At 34.4% G+C, this 19,232-nt stretch overlaps 1 protein-coding gene across 50 annotated transcripts in view; it reads left to right on the top strand.

Moving 5' to 3' along the window:
* BAZ2B (bromodomain adjacent to zinc finger domain 2B) overlaps positions 1-19,232 on the top strand; it is a 449,976-nt gene that overhangs the window by 335,318 nt on the left and 95,426 nt on the right. For all 50 annotated transcript variants that reach the window (XM_035304715.3, XM_078327583.1, XM_078327573.1 and 47 more), the window contains 3 exons: positions 11,393-11,603; positions 18,949-19,041; positions 19,157-19,218. In XM_035304715.3, coding sequence (XP_035160606.3) covers positions 11,393-11,603; positions 18,949-19,041; positions 19,157-19,218 — 366 coding nt within the window. The remainder of the gene's footprint in view (positions 1-11,392; positions 11,604-18,948; positions 19,042-19,156; positions 19,219-19,232) is intronic.

The raw sequence follows: 19,232 nt of genomic DNA on the forward strand, positions 1-19,232 counted from the left end.
AATCACTGTTTTCCAAATGCATATTGTCTTATTGAGATCAATTCCAATCAAGGAAATAGGATGAATTACTAAAGCCAAATATGTTAAGCCGCTAATATTTCAGCAGAATACTAGGGGAAAACATTTGCAATTTTGAGAGCATTTGTTTTAGCTGAAACCAAAATTAGTACACAGGAATTCAGGACACTTTTAGAGAACAGTAAAGGTAAGTCATCCAAAAAAGTGTTCTAGTTAATTAATTAGAAATGCATAAAGTTATAAAACCATGTATATATTTCTATATACTGGGTTATATGATTCATAGGTATAAGCATATGGTTAACTGGAAATGTATATCATTATATAAGAATTTTCTATGAAAACCAAGATTATGTATTTTTGTAGTAATTATGATATGAAAATAATTTTGATCACCCTAAATTTTGTAGAAGATGTAAAATATAGTGTGGCACAAAGCTACAATGATGATCATATGTGTTTACAATAGATCTACTTTTATGCAAATTGTATAAGTGGTTGGATGATGAAACATGTTTTTAAAAATGCATATTAAGGGCCGGGCATGGTGGCTTATGCCTGTAATCCAAGCACTTTGGAGGCCAAGGTGGGTGGATCACCTGAGGTAGGGAGTTCAAGACTAGCCTGACCAACATGGTGAAACCCCGTCTTAAAAAAATTAAAAAATAAAAAATAAAGAAATATTAAAAAAAAACAAGGTTTGGAAAAATGCATATTAAAAGACTAGAAGAAAATTTGTCAAAACTAATAATGGATGTAATGGTGATAATCGATTTTTTTTTTGCTTTCTACATTTTTTACATGTTGTATCTTTTCTAAAATTTGCTTGTTTTATGTATATAATGTGAAAAACAGGCCAGGTGTAGTGGCTCATGCCTGCAATCTCAGCACTTTGGGAGGCCAAGGTGGACGGATCACTTGAGGTCAGGAGTTCGAGACCAGCCTAACCAATGTGGCGAAACCCAGTCTCTACTAAAAATACAAAAATTAGCTCGAGTAGTGGGAACCCAGCTACTCGAGAGACTGAAGCAGGGAAAACTGCTTGAACCTGGGAGGCAGAGGTTACAGTGAGCCAAGATTGCACCACTATACTCCAACCTAGGTGACAGAGTGAGACTTGGTTTTAAAAAAACAACAATAGGAAAAAAATTTTCTGTCTTTTAAAAGTAAATACCTCTATTCTTTGTAATCTAATAAAGCTGAGAATTCATAGTTTTCCAAATACATGGAGATTGTACAAAATGAACTTAAATGTTACAGCTATAGTTTTCCAAGTGTCATATATCTATTGGGGTGTTTGATAGCAAATGAAATGCTGTATTGCAGATCCATTAGTATAGTCAGCCTTCCATATCTGTGTTTTCTGCATTGGTGGATTCGACCAATTATGGATTGAAAATACTCAGGGAAAAAAATTTTATCTGTACTAAACATGTGCAGACATTTTTCCTTGTCATGATTCTCTAAAGAGTATAACGTAACAACTATTTAGGTAACATTACATTGCGTTTGATATTATAGGTAATCTGGAGATGATTTAAAGTATTCAGGAAGGTAGGTATAGGTTATATGCCAATACTATGTTATTTTTATTCAGGGACTTGATTATCTGCAGATTTTAGTATTCATAGAGGGGGGTTCTGTTTGCCAAGGGACGACTCTATTCTCCTATTAAAACATTTGCCAGGAAAATGTAGTTTCTTCATCATGTTTTTCTCTTTGTTTTTTTGTTTTTTGTTTTGGAGATGGAGCCTTGCTCTGTCGCCAGGCCAGAGTACCCTAGTAGCTGGGACTACAGGCACATGCCACCACGCCCAGTTAATTTTTGTATTTTTAGTAGAGACAGGGTTTTAGTATGTTGGTCAGGATGGTCTCCATCTCTTGACCTCATGTTCCGCCAGCCTTGCCCTAAGTGCTGGTATTATAGGTGTGCACCACTGCGCCCAGAATTTTTCCTCCTAAAACATATCCCTAAACTCCCAACAATAGTTCTGTATGTTCTAATTTTACTTGACACATTACAAAAATTGTATCAGTGGAATTCCAGTTCTCCATATTTTACGTGTAAAATTTAGGAGATAATACTTTCTGCTAGAAGATAATATCTGTAATACAGAATTATGGGTTTTTCTCTTGTTTATTGAGAAAATGATTTATTCCTTCCAGAAGTATAATTTACATCTAAGGCCATTAATCTCAATATTAAATACTAAAGAAGTAAAAAAGTTAATTGAAAACAAAAAACAAGTCCCCTCACCCCAAGGTCTGTATAGCAACCTGTGATAAATCTGAAAGAGAAACAGCAGCCCATCAATATTTTATTTCAGAAAAGATAAAATCATTGTTTCTTACATTTAAGAATTTTTTTGTTTTAATATTATTTTTTAAAGAAAAAAGCCCATAATTTAAAAACTCTTTTTTAATAGCCATTCTGACTAGTGTCAGAATGAGATGGTATTTCATTGTGGTTTTGATTTGCATTTCTTTAATGTTTAAGGATGCTGAGCATTTCTGCCTATGTTTGTTGGCTCCATGTATATCTCTTTTTTCAGAAGTGTTTGTTTATGTTCGTTTTTAAATGGGGTTATTTTTTGTTTTTTGAATTAAGTTTCTTAGAGAGTCTAGATATTACACGTTTGTCAGAAGTATAGTTTGTGAATATTTGCTCCCATTCTGTAGGTTGTCTGTTGATAGTTTCTTTTGCTATACAGAACAGAAGCTCTAGTTTAATTAGGTCTCAATTGTCAATTTTTATTTTTATTGCAGTTGCTTTTAGAGACTTTGTAATAAATTATTTGCCAAGGCTGATGTCCAGAATGATATTGCCTAGTTTTGCTCCTAGGAATTTATAGTTTTAGATCCTACATTTAAGTCATTAATCCATGTAGAGTTAATTTTTGTATATGATGAAAGGAAGGGGTCTACTTTCAATCTTCTGCATATGTCTAGTCAGTTATCCCAGCACCATTTATTGAATAAGAGAGTTCTTTCTCTATTGCTTGTTATTGTTGACTTGGTCAAAAATCAAGTGGTCATGGGTATGCAGTCTTATTTCTGCCTTCTCTGTCCTGTTCCATTGGTCTGTGTGTCTGTTTTGGTACCAGTACCATGCTGGTTTGGTTATCGTAGCCTTGTAGTACAGCTGGAAGTCAGGTAAGTGTGATGCCTCCAGCTTTGTTCTTTTAGCTTAGATTGCTTTGGCAATTTGGGCTCTTTTGGTTTCATGTGAATTTTAGAATAGTTTTTTCTGATTCTGTGAAAAATGACATTGGTGGTTTGATAGGAATAAACTTTGAATCTGTAAATTGCTTTAGGCAATATGGCCATTTTAACAATATTGATTCTTCCTATCCATGAGCATGGAACATTTTTTCATTTGTGTCTTCTCTCATTGCTTTCACCAGTGTTTTGTAATTTTCATTATAGAGATCTTTTACCTCCTTGGATAGCTATATTCCTAGGTATTTTATTCTTTTTGTATCTATTATTGTAAATGGGATTGTGTTCTTGATTTAGCTATCAGCTTGGATGCTATTGGCATATAGAAATGTTACTGATTTTTGTATATTGATTTTGTATCCTCAAACTTTACTGAACTTATTTATCAGTCCTAGGAGCCTTTTGTCAAAGTCTGTAGGGTTTTCTAGGTATAGAATCATATTGTATCTTAAGACAGATAGTTCGATTTCCTCTCTTCCTATTTGGATGCCTTTTTGTTGTTGTTGTTGTTGTTGAGTACCATGGATATTTTGCATAAGTTAATCATTGTTTGATTCAAGATATTTCTGGGCTTAAGGTATGACTATATGTATATATATATATATAAACAGAAAACACTTGTTGAAAATATTGTTATTTTTGTATAGTACAATAAGATGAGAGGTATATGAGCTTATTAAAATTTAGGTAAATTGATAATTAACTGAAGGACAACAGTCTAATTTGTACCTTTAAAAAGAAGACATGCCCTTAATTCGAGAAAATAGTATTAAAAATGAAATGGGGATAAAAGGCCCAGTACAGTGGCTCATACCTGTAATCCCAACACTTTGGGAGGCCGAGGCAAGAGGATCACCTAAGGCTGGGAATTCAAGGCTATCCTGACCAACATATTGAGACTCTATCTCTACAAAAAATAAAGTATTACCTGGGCATGGTTGGGCATGCCTGTAGTCCCAGCTCCCTGAGAGCCTGAGGTAGAAGGGCTGCTTTAGCCCACAAGTTTGAGACTACAAAGAACTATGATCATTGCCATTTTACTCTAGCCTGGGTGACAGACTTGAGACCCTGTTAATTAAAAAAAGAAAAAGGAAAGAAAGAAATAGGGAATAAGATATACTTAATGTATTCATTATCAGTTTTATTTATTTTGGTCCACAGATGTAATGAGGAATTTGTATAATCAGCTACTTTTCAGCATCTACTGATAGTTTTCAAACATTTCTTACCAGCTTCTGTAAAAATCTTGATTTTAGAGGAGTGATATAGACTTCATGGAACAAAACAATTATATATAATACTCTTTATAAGTCCATGCTGTACTGGCTGGATACCTTTTAATGAATTTCTGTTAACAGTTTTAGAAACCCCTTTGAAAATGGTGTAAGGTAAATAAATTTCCTGTGGATTCCTGTGGATTTCTGTTTTATCACATTATAAAAAACTTGTTGAATAAAATGTCATTGTTTTTATTTTATTTTGTGTTTGATTGTCATAATAAAAGAAAGTAAGGTTGAGCTAGACATATTCTGGAAATAAAATAGCATTATTTTTATTTACCTAAATACAATACTAAGGTAAGAGATATTTACATATTACTTAGGAATAGAGGAAGGCATCAAAATAAATTGTTAATGACAAATTATTTTGAAATATATGATGATCTACCTTGAAAAGCATTTTTTTTGATTTGTAGAAAACTATATATCTAAGCATAAAGACTTGATTTTTTTTAACCAGGTGGTTTAGAAGCATTGTATGGAATGTCTATTGTTACCAGGTAAAAAAAATGCATAAAATTGAAAGATGCAAAGAAGAAGCAAGTTTAATATGACTCAGAAAAATGTTGCTTATTTTCTTTGAGATGTTGCATTTAGAAAGAAGTACAGTGTTTCTTCTTTTTTAAAATGCACAAGTCCATAAAAAGTAAAATGTCTACAGTTCTTACTGAAAAGAGCCTTTGTTCTGAGTCATTTAATCAATAAATATTTATGGCAAACACTTAATGTGCCAGGCATTTTTTTCCCCACATAAATGTCCCCTAAAGGCATTTTCCTATAGAGCAAATTGTGAACACACCTTTCAGTACAGAAATGAAATTGAAAGCCTGACTTTGAAGAGAAACTAGTGTTCATAGAGAAACTGAAGAGTACAAAAAAATGAGTGTTGGTTTGGAGAAGCTTATTCTCTGGGGAAGATAAAACAGTAGGCACAATGCTGCCCAGCTAAAAGTTAGGGTTTTGTTAATAAGGAGTAAGAGGAGGCTTCACAATTAGGTAGGCAACACAAGTTTCTGGCACACTTATAATGCTAGTAATTATTTCGAATTAAGTAAAGAACAAAAGATTGGGAGTCAACAACCGGAGTTCTAATGCAGCTCTGCAGTTAACTGTCACACCTAATGCAACATAGCTGTGGGCACGAATGGACACTGAGAACATGCAAGATCAGTACCAGAAATGTAAAAGTCTGGAAATTTATGTCACTGATCTACCAAGTAGGATTTCTGTGGCTAGGCAAGGCCTGTACTAACAGGACAACTATATGAATCCAAGATTTTAGGAGGAAGATACAGAAGGAGGAGATATAAATTCGTGACTATTAGAGGACGATATGTAAGTAGAAAGCATAGTCAGCATTGTGGAAACAACTGTATCAAACCACATCTTTCTCACCTGTTTTTAACAGATGACACCCTTCCTCACGGTTCTTACTCTTTCACATATTTTAAGTGCTATGTATTGTATGGTATAATAAGCTATAGGAGTATGGTGGCTTAAGAATATCTGTCATAAAATTTATAATATGTCACCCTCTCGCTACCTACCTCTGGCACTAAGTAGCTAGAAATAGATATAATACTAAACTGTGAAATAGGCATAAGGAACCAACAAAATTTTGATTTTTTTCCTCATGATGTAAATTTTTTATAGGAATTACCAAATATTGTCACAAATATCTGATACCCTTTCTTTGCTCGTGCCCTAAGAACTTTTTAGTTCTAGGAGGGTAATTTAGTATCTTACATTACTTTGAAACACTGAAGCTAACTTCTCTCATCTGTAATGTAAATATATATAAGAAGAGGTCTTTAGGATCAATTTGCTTTTAGGTATGACGTTCTAAAGGTTTCATATAAACAAATTAGGAAGTAAAGGATTCTGAAAGTATAATTTCAAAAAGAAAGGTAGTAAAAAATTAACTTTGTTTACTTAAGCTATTAAATTTACTGAGAATTATTTAACCAGAAATCAATTTGGTAAATGACCAATCCACTGAATGACTAATTGTCCTTAAATTGTCACACCAATTGCCTTAATCCATATTTAAAACATACACAACTATTTTACTGTTGGAAGCAAGGACTAGAATAGATATAATTCTCACACCAGAAAAATATGAGAAGAGTAGGGGAAAGTCCCTCCATTCACTTATATAAGACTGAGCATTCAAGAAGTACAGTACTAGGCATCTCAAATGTTAACTTGGGAAGCTGCGCATCTAGTGGCACAGGACTATAAATCCATGGTGACATTGCTGCATCATAGTCTTGGTAATACTAAAAGTTAAAAAAAAAAAGTCATCCATAACTTGGCAAATAAATCATTTAGCTAATCGGCTTTTGGTGGACTGGTTTACTGCATTTACATAATTATATGCTGCTTTTCACCAAAAATAAATCAGCTTACAAGTATTTTTTTTAAATGGGAGCAACAAAAGAAGAAGACAAGCCAGGAAGTAAAATTGAATCAGGAATGAGACTTGAGAACACATCCCATTAAGATCTAAACATGTGGCTGCTAAACCACATATTTATTCTAGCTATCAGTGAAACATGGGAAGCCCAGTTAATTTAGGCAATTTACTGTCTGAGATTAGGTGAAGACAAACCAGTTGCTCATGAAGGGTTCACCTATCCTTTGAAGTCATTTATTTATGAAGACTATATAACAGAAATGTTGAAATAGGAAGGTCATATTTAAAATAAATTTCATGATCTCTTTTGAATTTTTGAATACAGAATTAAGAACACACTAAAAAGAAATGTTTTCTTTCTTTAAAAATCTGTTTACTTTATAAGTCATAAAAAATTAAGCAAATAAATTTGCCAATTTTCTCAAATATTTCTCCATCCTTATGTGTTCAGTAAGAAAACCTCATTGCCATGTATTTCCCTTTTTCATGTGGTTTAGAAACTATTCCAAACCTTAACTGCCTTTCTGGTTTACATCTAAGCTTTCCTGCTTCACATCCAGGCAGTGTTCAATTTCAGTCCATTCTCTCTCCAAAAGACCAATGTACTATTCATCTCCGTTTCCGGCTCTAACTCCTGTGCTGTAATCCAGGCCATCATAATTTTTATATGGAGAGTTTAGACAACTTTCTCTCCCAACCTCTAAACTCTTTTTTTAATACATTACTACCCAGGGTGTGGTAGTCGTAGGGTCACCTGCCTTAGAATAGACTGAGCCTAAGGTCCTTGCTAAAAATGTGGTCCTTTAGGGAAAAGGATTCTCTCTAGCTCATCTTTAGATAATGTTATGCCTTGCTCAGAGTAAAGGTGCCTCAACAAACATTTAAGTAGTGGAAACTTCATTTTTATAATATAGTACAGCTTTACAGTTTACTTTCACTTATTTCATTAACTTATTTACCTGGATTATTCAGTCTTCTGAAATAAAACATAAGCCCTTTTCTTTTTTTCCTTTTTTCTCTTTGTAGTATTTATAGACCTGAATGTATTATTCACTAAGAATACAAATTAGCAACTTTTGAAAGCAGAATTAGAATAATATAACTAACATAGTCTTGTCCAGGCACAGTGGCTTCTGCCAGTAATTTTAGCACTTTGAGAGGCCAAACGGGTGGATCACCTGAGATCGGAGTTCGAGAACAGCCTGGCCAACATATCGAAACCCCATCTCTACTAAAAATACAAAAATTAGCCAAGTGTGGTAGTGGGCACCTGTAATCCCAGCTACTTGGGAGGCTGAGGCAGGAGAATCACTTGAACCCAGGAGGCAGAGGTCGCAGTGAACCAAGATCTTGGCACTGTACTCCAGCCTGGGCGACAGAGTGAGACACTATCTCAAAAAAACAAAAACATAATATTCTGCCATCTCCATCTTGTTGATCATCTTTTCTTATCCATATTTTTAAATTAGTCAAGAACAATTATTTTCAGTAAGTATTTACTATCTTAAATCTTAGAAATCAAGAAAAAAGAATTAAATTCTTTTGATATATAATTTCTGATTGACAAAAAGCCAATGGCATGTGAATAAAATGACATAAATTGTATTTGCTTTTCCTGAGGAAAAGTTTATTGAGAAAAACACTACTTGTTGTCACCCACAATTATTTTCTCTCTTCAGTGAATTAAAGCTGTAGTATGTGTCAGATTTTCCTAATGATTCTTTTCCCATTTTCTAAAATCTAGGTGTCAGAAAATATTATAAATAATTCAATATATGCAGTCTCTTTAGGAAGCATTTGCTTTTTAAATTCCAAGGGCAAAAATGTGAATGATATGATCACTATATTTGTCTGGTAAGTTTTAGGCACCAACATATTTTGTTCCTTTTTGACATAGGTATATTTTACTAGCTGAATAAAAATGGAACTATGTAAAAATTGTCTCTGGATAAGAAACATTGATAAAACTCTTAAAATATTGAGCAAAAATTGATTTTATTATTAATAAGATCCTTAAAAAACCCAATACAGATTTGTTTACAGGCTTTTATTAATCACTCTTCAAAGTGTCATGAATGTCACTTTTATATTTTTCAATTTATATAATACATGCTGCCTTGGTGCTTAAGAACATAATAAAAAAATGAAAACCTAAACTAATCAAAAGCTTCCCACGGTAGTGAACATAACCTAACATGAAACTATTCTGATGTCTCCCCTTTCAGTGGCTTTTGGCATAAAAATACACTTCGTACAACTATCGTTTCTATTGACTTCATTTGGAATCTCCACAAAAAATTTTCGTTTTCCTTATGATTAATTTTTAAAAATATTTTTAACATAAGAATTACTGAAAGGAATTAGTGTAGATGTTATTTTTAGCATAAATATATATGTATGAACGTATGCATTAAATTTTTTTCTGACAGTCTTAACATTATGATCTTGGCTGTGCTTTCATGGCTAAATGTTGTAGTCTGTCATTTACCAAGTATAAGAACATCTTTATAACATCAAGTACTTATAGTGGTCAAGTACACAGGTTTTAGAGTGAGATAGTCATGGATTTGAATGACAGTTCTGTTTCTTTGCTGTCTATTCAACCTCACTCAGCCTGAATCTCCTCAATTGTAATGTAAAAAAAAAAAAAAAAAAGCCCACCATATGAGATAGAAATGTTGTGAAGATTAAAGTATATTCAAAGTATCTGGAACAAAACAAAATACTTGGAATGTGAGATGCAGCTATTATCCATAATCATGTACAATTTAGTACCCATTAACTGCAATATTCATAGACTTCTTACCCCAGGTTAGGCAAATTATGGTATTAAGTAAAACTCAAGAACTTTAGGTTATTTTTGGTTGCACATTTTCTTCTAGTGACTCAACCAAAATTTCCACTTTGAGGATATTTTTAGAGAAAAATACTTTTTAAAATTTTTCTTAACCTTCATAGTGAAGGAATTAACTCTTAAAAAGAAATAAGACAGTTATTTTAAAAAAGATGTCTTCTATATCTGAATATATTGTTTTGGACTATAAGGTAATATAACATAATGTATTTGTTTTGATTGACACATACAGGATACATGTATTTATGTGCTAAGCACGATTATTTTTATAATACACTAGTATTGTTTGGTGTGTGCCTCCACTAGGAGGCTTATCATAGGAAATCTCAAATATATACACAAGTAGATGGACTGATAATATATGCCTTTTACCCATCATAAACTTTAGGAATTATCATTTGGACCAATACCGTTTTACATGTACCCTCATCTACTTCTCCCTTCCCAAATTTGTTGAAGGAATGTTTCCATTTGTGTTTCTAAAAGATAGGACTCATAACCATAGCACCATTATTGTACTTTAATATGTAATTTCTTTTTAATTTTTTTCATTTTTATAAGTACATAGAGGGTATATATATTTATGGGGTATTTGAGTTTTGTTTCTTTGTTTTTGTTTTTTTGAAACAGGGTCTTACTCTGTCGCCCAGGCTGATCAAATCCAGGTTTGATTTTTGTGTGTATGTGTGAGGGGCAATACTACTTTATAGGTGATTGTATGAGCCTCCATGAGGAGGCTAACATCTGTCTAGTTGTGTCTCTTTTTGATGATAGGCAGCCATTCAAGTTCATTGCTTTGGTCCACTAATTCATTAGGTATTGCGGAATGCTGATATTCTAACTCTTTCTGTCTTAATTTATTAGCTGTAATATTTATTAAGAGAAATTTTCATCTATTATTTAGGTAGCTTAGTGTTTTGGTTTAACTGGTACCCAATAAGATCAATCTATAGTGGCATCATTGCACAACTAATATTTTTAAATATCTGCTAACTCAGTGGTCATTATAGTTCAGAAAGTGTGATTAAGATGTATATATCTGTGTTTATAGATACAAATACAAATCTCTATATATATTTAATAAAGCTTAAGTCATTAAAGTAAGAATATTAAAGGTATGCCAAAAGCCATAAACAATTATATATCTAAGTTTAATTTAAAAATAAAATTCCTGGCCAAATGTGGTAGCTCATACCTGCAATCCCAGCACTTTGGGAGGCCAAGGTGGGCGGATCGCCTAAGGTTGGGAGTTCAAGACCAGCCTGACCAACATGAAGAAAGCCCGTCTCTACTAAAAATACAAAATTAGCCGGGTGTGGTGGTGCATACCTGTAATCCCAGCCACTTGGAAGGCTGAGGCAGGATAATTGCTTTAACCCAGGAGGCAGAGGTTGCGGTAAGCCGAGATTGCGCCATTGCACTCCAGCCTAGGCAACAAGACCAAAACTCCATCTCAAAAAAAGAAACAAAAGAAATTCCTAAAGTTTATACCAATGTTAAACATTTTTAAATGTATATGATTTTTAGCTAGAATTTTCTGACATTTTGGTCTCTTGTGTTGATTTTATTTGTAATATATTATTTCTATAAAATGTTAATCAAAAGGGAATGCAGTGGTGTCTTTTGAAAGAAGAGGATGTCATTCCTCGTATCAGGGCAATGGAAGGTCGTAGAGGAAGACCACCAAATCCAGATAGACAGCGAGCAAGAGAGGAATCCAGGATGAGACGTCGGAAGGGTCGACCTCCAAATGTTGGCAGTGCTGAATTCCTAGATAACACAGATGCAAAGTTGCTAAGAAAACTGCAAGCTCAAGGTAGGAAACGTGTCTGACACTAATAAACCTACTAAAAAGTATACTAAAATGTTTTTGACTTAGGATTGATACTGCTCTCAATTTTTAAAAAGTAAATATTTATGTTAGAATAAAATGAAGAAATAAGGAGTTCCTACTGGTAACTGGAATTCTTTGATTAGGTAATCTTTCAAGAACTGTTACTCATAAACACATCCTATCCTGTGTAATTAGAACAAAGTGAGTGTTAAGCTTTTGAGGCTTGCACAGAAAGGGAATCAACCAGCACTTGGCACATGCCTTAAGGTTGTGCCAACCTTCTGGAAATTCTCATTTTAACAGCTCCCAATTCCTTGAGGTGGTACATGGGAATAACTCCAAAATATGTGGATCTATGGAGTAAATTTTCAGTCAGAGAACTCCAATTACTGGTAAGTAACCCCAGTCTTTCAGTTCGGGTTCTCCTGTAGTCCAGATATAGATAGTATATATTTTTTCGGAATACCAAATTAATACATTTAAATCAAAAAGTTACTTTAAGATAAGCAGAAGGTATCATTTATCAAGCTCAAACTGCTCATAATGACCTAAACTGTATAATTGAATTGACATTATACAATTCAATAATTCTCAACATCAAATTCCCATGCTGTGTATGGCAAAGAGAAGGATGAGTAAAATAGAAACTAGTAAAATAGTTGCTAGTAACTAGTAAAATAGTTGCTAGTGGCAAATATGAAGAGACTTAAGGCTGTCTGAATATATCAACATATGTGTAGATGTCTTATAGTTGCAAGGCATATACACAAAGATATATAACAATGTAAAATAAAGGTTTAATAGTGAAAACTGACATAAAAATCTCACAGAATTTTACTTCTCTTAGGTTTCTTATTATCCCTATAAATAAGCAAAATGTGAAGGAAATGCATAAAAGACTTATTTGTATGTATTATAAACACCGTCATAATATTGACTTCTCTGTTACTGCTTTGTTTGTATTATAAAACAAATTTTCATGACAAAACTCATAGAACAGAATGCTTTAAAGACACATGTAATTTCAATGCTTTGGGAGGCCAAGATGGGAGGATTGTTTGAGGCCAGGAGTTTAAGACCAGCCTGGGCAATGAAGCAAAACCCCCATCTCGACAAATAAAATTTAAAAATCTGCCAGGTGTGGTGGCACACACCTATAATCCTAGCTATTGTGGAGGCTAAGATGGGAGGATCCTGTGAGCCCAGGAATTTCAAGGTTACAGTAAGCTGTGATCTTGCCACTGCACTCTAGCCTTGGCAACAGAGTGAGACCCTGTCTCTAAGGAAATAAATAAAATAAAAGACACTCTGATTCTTATCAGTGGAATAATTACTCTTTCCAGAAATATGTTTACACATACAAACACATGTAACCACTCATATATACATATATATCCTTTCTGATTTTTAAAATAAATGGACTTGAATCATTCTCTTATTGATGACTGTTTAAGCTATTTCCAGATCTTTGCTATCATACAATTGTATTAAATATATATTACACATATCTAAACATATGTTATACCTAAACATATTACACAAATCATTTTCAAGTTTTTTTAGATAGCAAGCAAATATTGTGTCTAATTCACTCTTTGACTGATAGCTTGTTAACTGGCTAGCATATAACTTAATATCATATAAATTTTTTTTGTCTTAGTATGTGTATTAGTCTATTCTCGCAGTGTTGTAAAGTTACTATCTGAAACTGAGTAATTTATAAAAGAAAGAGTGGCGGGAGGTGGAGGGGACCTGGGGAGGGATAGCCTGGGGAGAAATGCCAAATGTGGGTGAAGGGGAGGAAGGCAGCAAAACACACTGCCATGTGTGTACCTATGCAACTATCTTGCATGTTCTGCACATGTACCCCAAAACCTAAAATGCAATAAAAAAAAAGAAAGAGGTTTAATTGGCTCACAGTTTCTCAAGACTGGGGAGGCCTCAGGAAACTTAGAATCATGGCGGAAGGGGAAGCAGCCACCTTCTTCACAAGGCACCAGGAGAGAGAGAGAGCAGGGGAATCTGCCACTTATAAAACTATCAAATCTTGTGAGAACTCACTGTCATGAGAACAGCATGGGGGGAACCCCCACCGCCATGATCCAGTCCCCTACCACCAGGTCCCTCCTTTGACCCATGGGGATTACAGTTTGAGATGGGATTTGGGTGCAAACACAGAGCGAAACCATATCAGTATGCTAGTCAGATTTTTAAAAATTGTTTTGGTTTCTTATAAGACTTTCATCCCAAAGAGTTATTGATAAAGGTTAAAAATAAAAAGTCAATAAATCTACAGGCATAGATGGGTTTTAAAAATTGTTATTGTCAATAAGCTATTGACTCTTCTGAATAATGCTTAATGATAGGGAATGTGGACATTGTTTGCATGAAATAAGAAAGCTTGAAAATAACTGATAACCAAAAATGGGCTCTTCATGCATATTTGGTGTATCTAAGTATCATTATGAGTTAGTATTTAAGATAGCAAATTTAGATTTTTTTTTTTTTTTGAGACAGAATCTCACCCTGTCACCCAGGCTGGAGTGCAATGGCACGATCTCAACTCATTGTAACCTCTGCCTCCCAGGTTCAAATGATTCTCCTGCCTCAGCCTCCTCAGTAGCTGGGATAACAGGCACCTGCCACCACACCCAGCTAATTTTTGTATTTTTGGTAGGGACGGAGTTTCACCATGTTGGTCAGGCTGGACCTTATGATCCATCTGCCTCGGCCTCCCAAAGTGCTGGGATTACAGACATGAGCCACCACACCTGGCCTAAAATAGCAAATTTAAATTTGCAAAATTAATTATATATTTTTTGTAACAAAGTAGAATTATTCAATTTTACTGAATGTTATTCTCTCTCCAGATTTCAAATTGATTTGTATTCAATTACATAGTTTACCCTGGTTATAATATATTGGATTGCATTTTGCAAGTTCTGTTACCTTTGATCTTATTGATATTACATGTGTTCTTTCTCAACATGTATGTAAAGGTTATTTAACAGTAAGTAATCATTATTAATATTTACAAGTATATGGAGTATTGTTCGCATTTTTTCTTGAGAAGAAGAGAAAGTAAAAATGAAGCACTTTATCACCTCTTTCATTGCTAAAAGCCTTCTATGTTAAACTTTGGGGATTATCTTAGAGAATTCTAGAAGAAGTTTTTGTTATGTATTATCCTGTTATGATCAACTAGACTGAAAAATCAGACTTAACTTGAAGAAAGTTTCAGAATAGTGAGATAAATGTAAGTTTTGAATGTGCATCCAAACATTGTGAAATGAGAGCTCTAATTTCTCAGAGTATAGAGACAAAGTTTGGATAAAAAGACTTTCATTCTGTATAAATAAAGCTACTTGTTGATTGACTGATACCATTAATATCTCAAATTTCCAAAATATCAAGTAGCATCTATTTATTTCATATGTGATAGAAACTGAGATGCCTGTAAGTAATCTCTACCATGCACCACTATTTTAAGGTGTATACTAAGAAAGCAAAGTGCTGCCAGTTGTCAGATACATTCTGACCTTAGGGATGTCAAAATGTTTAAAAATGCATCTTAGGATTAAAGAAATGAGTTACATCCAAAATATCCCTAATTCTATGTGATAATAAACTTCATCTTTGAAATTAAAGTGGGCAATTTCTTAAGCCACAAAAGATACTTTTCCAATTAATATTTAAAAGGTAATTATAATATATTCACCAACCAAAAAAAGCAAATAAATGAGAATATATTGCAAGCAGTTTATTTCTACAGTTTGGGTGAACTTTTCTAGGTATCTAAATCATTGTCTTTCCTCTATACTGTCTTTTTTTCTTCTCTCTTTTTTTTTTTTTTTTGAGATGGAGTTTCACTCTTGTTGCTCAAGCTGAAAAGTGCAAAGGTGTGATCTCAGCTCATTGCAACCTCTGCCTCCCAGGTTCAAACAATTCTCCTGCCTCAGCCTCCTAAGTAGCTGGGATTACAGGCATCTACAACATCACCCAGCTAATTTTTTGTATTTTTAGTAGAGATGGGGTTTCACCATGTGTGTCAGGGTGGCCTCGAACTCCTGACCTCAGGTTGATCCACCTGTCTTGGCCTCCCAAAGTGTTGGGATACAGGCGTGAGACACTGCACCCAGCCTTTTTCTTTTCACGTCATCTTCTTTTCCAACTGCCCATAATGTAAAATTTAAACTATGTTATTTTTGAAACAGAGTCTTGCTCTGTCACCTAGACTGGAGTACAATGATGCAATCTCAGCTCACTGCAACCTCTGTTTCTCGGGTTCAAGTGATTCTCCTGCCTCAGCCTCCTGAGTAGCTGGGACTACAGGTGCGCGCCACCACACTCAGCTAATTTTTTTGTGTTTTTGTAGAGATGGGGTTTCACTATGTTGGCAAGGCTGGTCTCAAACACCTGACTTCATGATCCGCCTGCCTTTGCCTCCCAAAAGCTATGTAAATTTTGAATGATTAATTAAAATGTTATATTTCTTACTAAAGTTAAAAAGATACAAGTTGAACTTTTAAATTTTTTTGCCCCAAAGATCTTTTAAATTACTGGCCAGACACAGTGGGTTATACCTTTGTAATCCCAGCACTTTGGGAGGCTAAGGTGAGAGAATTGCTTGAAGTCGGGAGTTTAATACCAGCCTGGGCAATAAAGCAAGCCTAGTATCTACAAAAATAAATTTTAAAAAAATTAGCTGGGCAAGGTGGTGCACTCTTGTAGTCTGGCTATTCAGGAGGCTGAGGGGAGAGGATCACTTGAGCCCAGGAGTTGGAGGCTACTGCGAGCTATGATTGTGCCACTGCACCTGGGTTACAGAGTAAGACCTTGTCTCAAACAAATAAAAATTATTGTGCACTTGTGTAGGGCTTGAAATTGACTGATACATTCACACACAAACATGATCTATGTGTATTATAGAATTTTCTTATTTAAAGTTAAACTTACATTAGAGAATATGGGTTTAATTTGGAGCAACAGATTATACTTATGACATATTTTCTAGGATATGATTGTTTTTATTGCATTTTAGGTTTTGGGGTACATGTGAAGAACATGCAAGATAGTTGCATAGGTACACACGTGGCAGTGTGATTTTCTAGGAAATGTTTTTATCAGCACATCTTTACATCTCAAGACAGGCTACTACAGGAGAATTCAAAACTTTCAATTCTTAAAGAAATATTTATCTGGCATTGTTATATATGAGAATAATATTCTTCTTGTATATTATTAGCAAAAGTTGCTGACCCTGCAGGTCAGTTTATAAGTTTTTATGTCCCAGAGTATTTAGTGAACAGGAGATCCTTTCTGTGTGACCCAGAAATTTTTGCTGATGCCTGTAACCTCCTAATATTGAAAATGGTTGGGACATTGGAGATATACTTTATCATCATCTTCCATTTTATTTTTCATTAAGACTTCCAGTTTACTAGATGAAGTTAGGCCTTTTTACATCTCTTCTCCTTTTTAAAAATCTCAGTGATAGAAAATTGACCATAGTGACCAACTTTTTACTTCTGCTATTATGAGGACATAGGGTTAAGTTCTTAGCTAAAATCTTAAGATGTTCAAAGTTTGCTTAAAAAAGTTTTAGAGATAGTAGCATATAGACTATGGAATCAGAAAGTCCTGGGGTTTCTTTGGGGCTTTTGTCTCGTTGGAGTGCAGTGGTGCAATCTCAGCTCACTGCAACCTCTACCTCCCAGGATCAAGCAGTTCTCCTGCTTCAGCCTCCCAAGTAGCTGGGATTACAGGTTCCCACCAGTACACCTGGTTAATTTTTGTATTTTTAGTAGGGATGGGGGTTTTACCGTATTGGCCAGGCTGCTCTCGAACTCTTGACCTCAGGTGATCCACCCACCTGGCCTCCCAAAATACTGAGAATACAGGCGTCAGCCACAGTGCCTAGCCAGTCCTGGGTTTTTTCTTGGCTATGCTGTTTAACCTACCCTGTAGGACCCTTAGTTATTTTATGTGTAAGCTGGGCAATAATGTTGATTTTATAATGTAGCTGTGAACATTAAACAAGGTGATGTAAACGTAACACAACAGTACCTGCAGTCAATAAATGGTGGAAATTTTTAGAACTCAAAGTGATTCTTGTGTTAGCAATTATATTAACTGTCAATAAATGTAATTTAGGTTTCTTTGTTCAGTGGCTACAGAATTTATAACAATGTCTAATATAAAGTGATGCTTTCTAAAATAGTTATATGAGCACTTTTAGAGTTAGAGGTATTCAGGCCAAGTTTGCCAGCAGAAGAAAGCAAAGATATTACATGGTTTCAGTATCCATTATACCCTTTGCCACAATAGTACTCAGTAACAACCACCAAACCTTAGTAGCATACAACACTGTCTTAATCACTTGTGCAGATGAAATCAGCTGGAAATTAGCTAAGTAGCTTTGCTTATCTTGGCTGGACTTGTTCACATTTGTGGGGTCACCTGGCCCCCTGTGTTCCAATCGTCCAATAACCTAGCCTTCAAGTCATATCTCCAGTATTGGGCAAAGCACAAAAGCAAAAGCAGAAACAATACAACTAAACTTTCAGGCTCTGTTTTTATCACTACTGTTAACATCCTTTTAACCATGGAAAATCACATGGTTGAGTTCAGAATCAAGGGACAAGAAAATATATTCCACCTCTTGATGGGAATTGCTACAAAGTCACATTACAAATGGCATGGAAAAGGGAGGAATGAAAAATTGGGGCCATTAATTTTGTTCATCTACCCTAGTTTCATACATGTGTCCTTGATAATTATAAAAACTATGTTGTCTTTAAAAGTCATTGACATTCTGCATTTATTTTATTTGGGAGATTTAGTCCCTCTCCTCCATATATGAAAATACCACTGGATTCAGGAACTTAACCTTTATAGCTAATTGAAATATGAAGTTTGGGTGGGAGGGAACTTTGTATTTATTTTAATTGGGAGTCTTTCTTATATGTTAAGACTGAAGCTACATTACAATTCTTACGGTATTAGCAGCTATTTCCCTACTAAGTGGGATTTACTTGAAGTGTGAAAAAAATGTACTTAAATGAGCCTCTTTGATAAAGATTAAAAGAAACATCATTTTTATGTAGTCCTATATATGGAATCAAGTTTGATGAAATAATTTGACAGTTTCCATCGGAATGAACATGACATTGTCTACCATACCACTTTCCTACTTGTATCTGTCTGACCTTAGGCAATTTTCTCAAATATTATATCCTTTATGATGATACCATTTTCACACAGTTATTGTTTTAGGTTAGCAGTTATAGAAAGTTATTAATACTCTTTGAAATTTTGTGTTTTTCAGAAATAGCCAGGCAAGCAGCACAAATAAAGCTTTTGAGAAAACTTCAAAAGCAGGAACAGGCTCGGGTTGCTAAAGAAGCCAAAAAGCAGCAAGGTGAGTGATTTAAATGATAGCATGAACTTGAAGAGTCAGTACTGGGGAAATCATAAGAGGCTTCTTTTCTTCATTCCCTTTTTGATGATATCTATCCTTTGGTTTCTCGTCATAGCAATAATGGCTGCTGAGGAGAAGCGAAAGCAAAAAGAACAGATAAAGATTATGAAACAGCAGGTATGTGTATACAT

Source organism: Callithrix jacchus, chromosome 6 (assembly GCF_049354715.1).
Source record: "Callithrix jacchus isolate 240 chromosome 6, calJac240_pri, whole genome shotgun sequence".
NCBI lineage: Eukaryota > Metazoa > Chordata > Mammalia > Primates > Cebidae > Callithrix > Callithrix jacchus.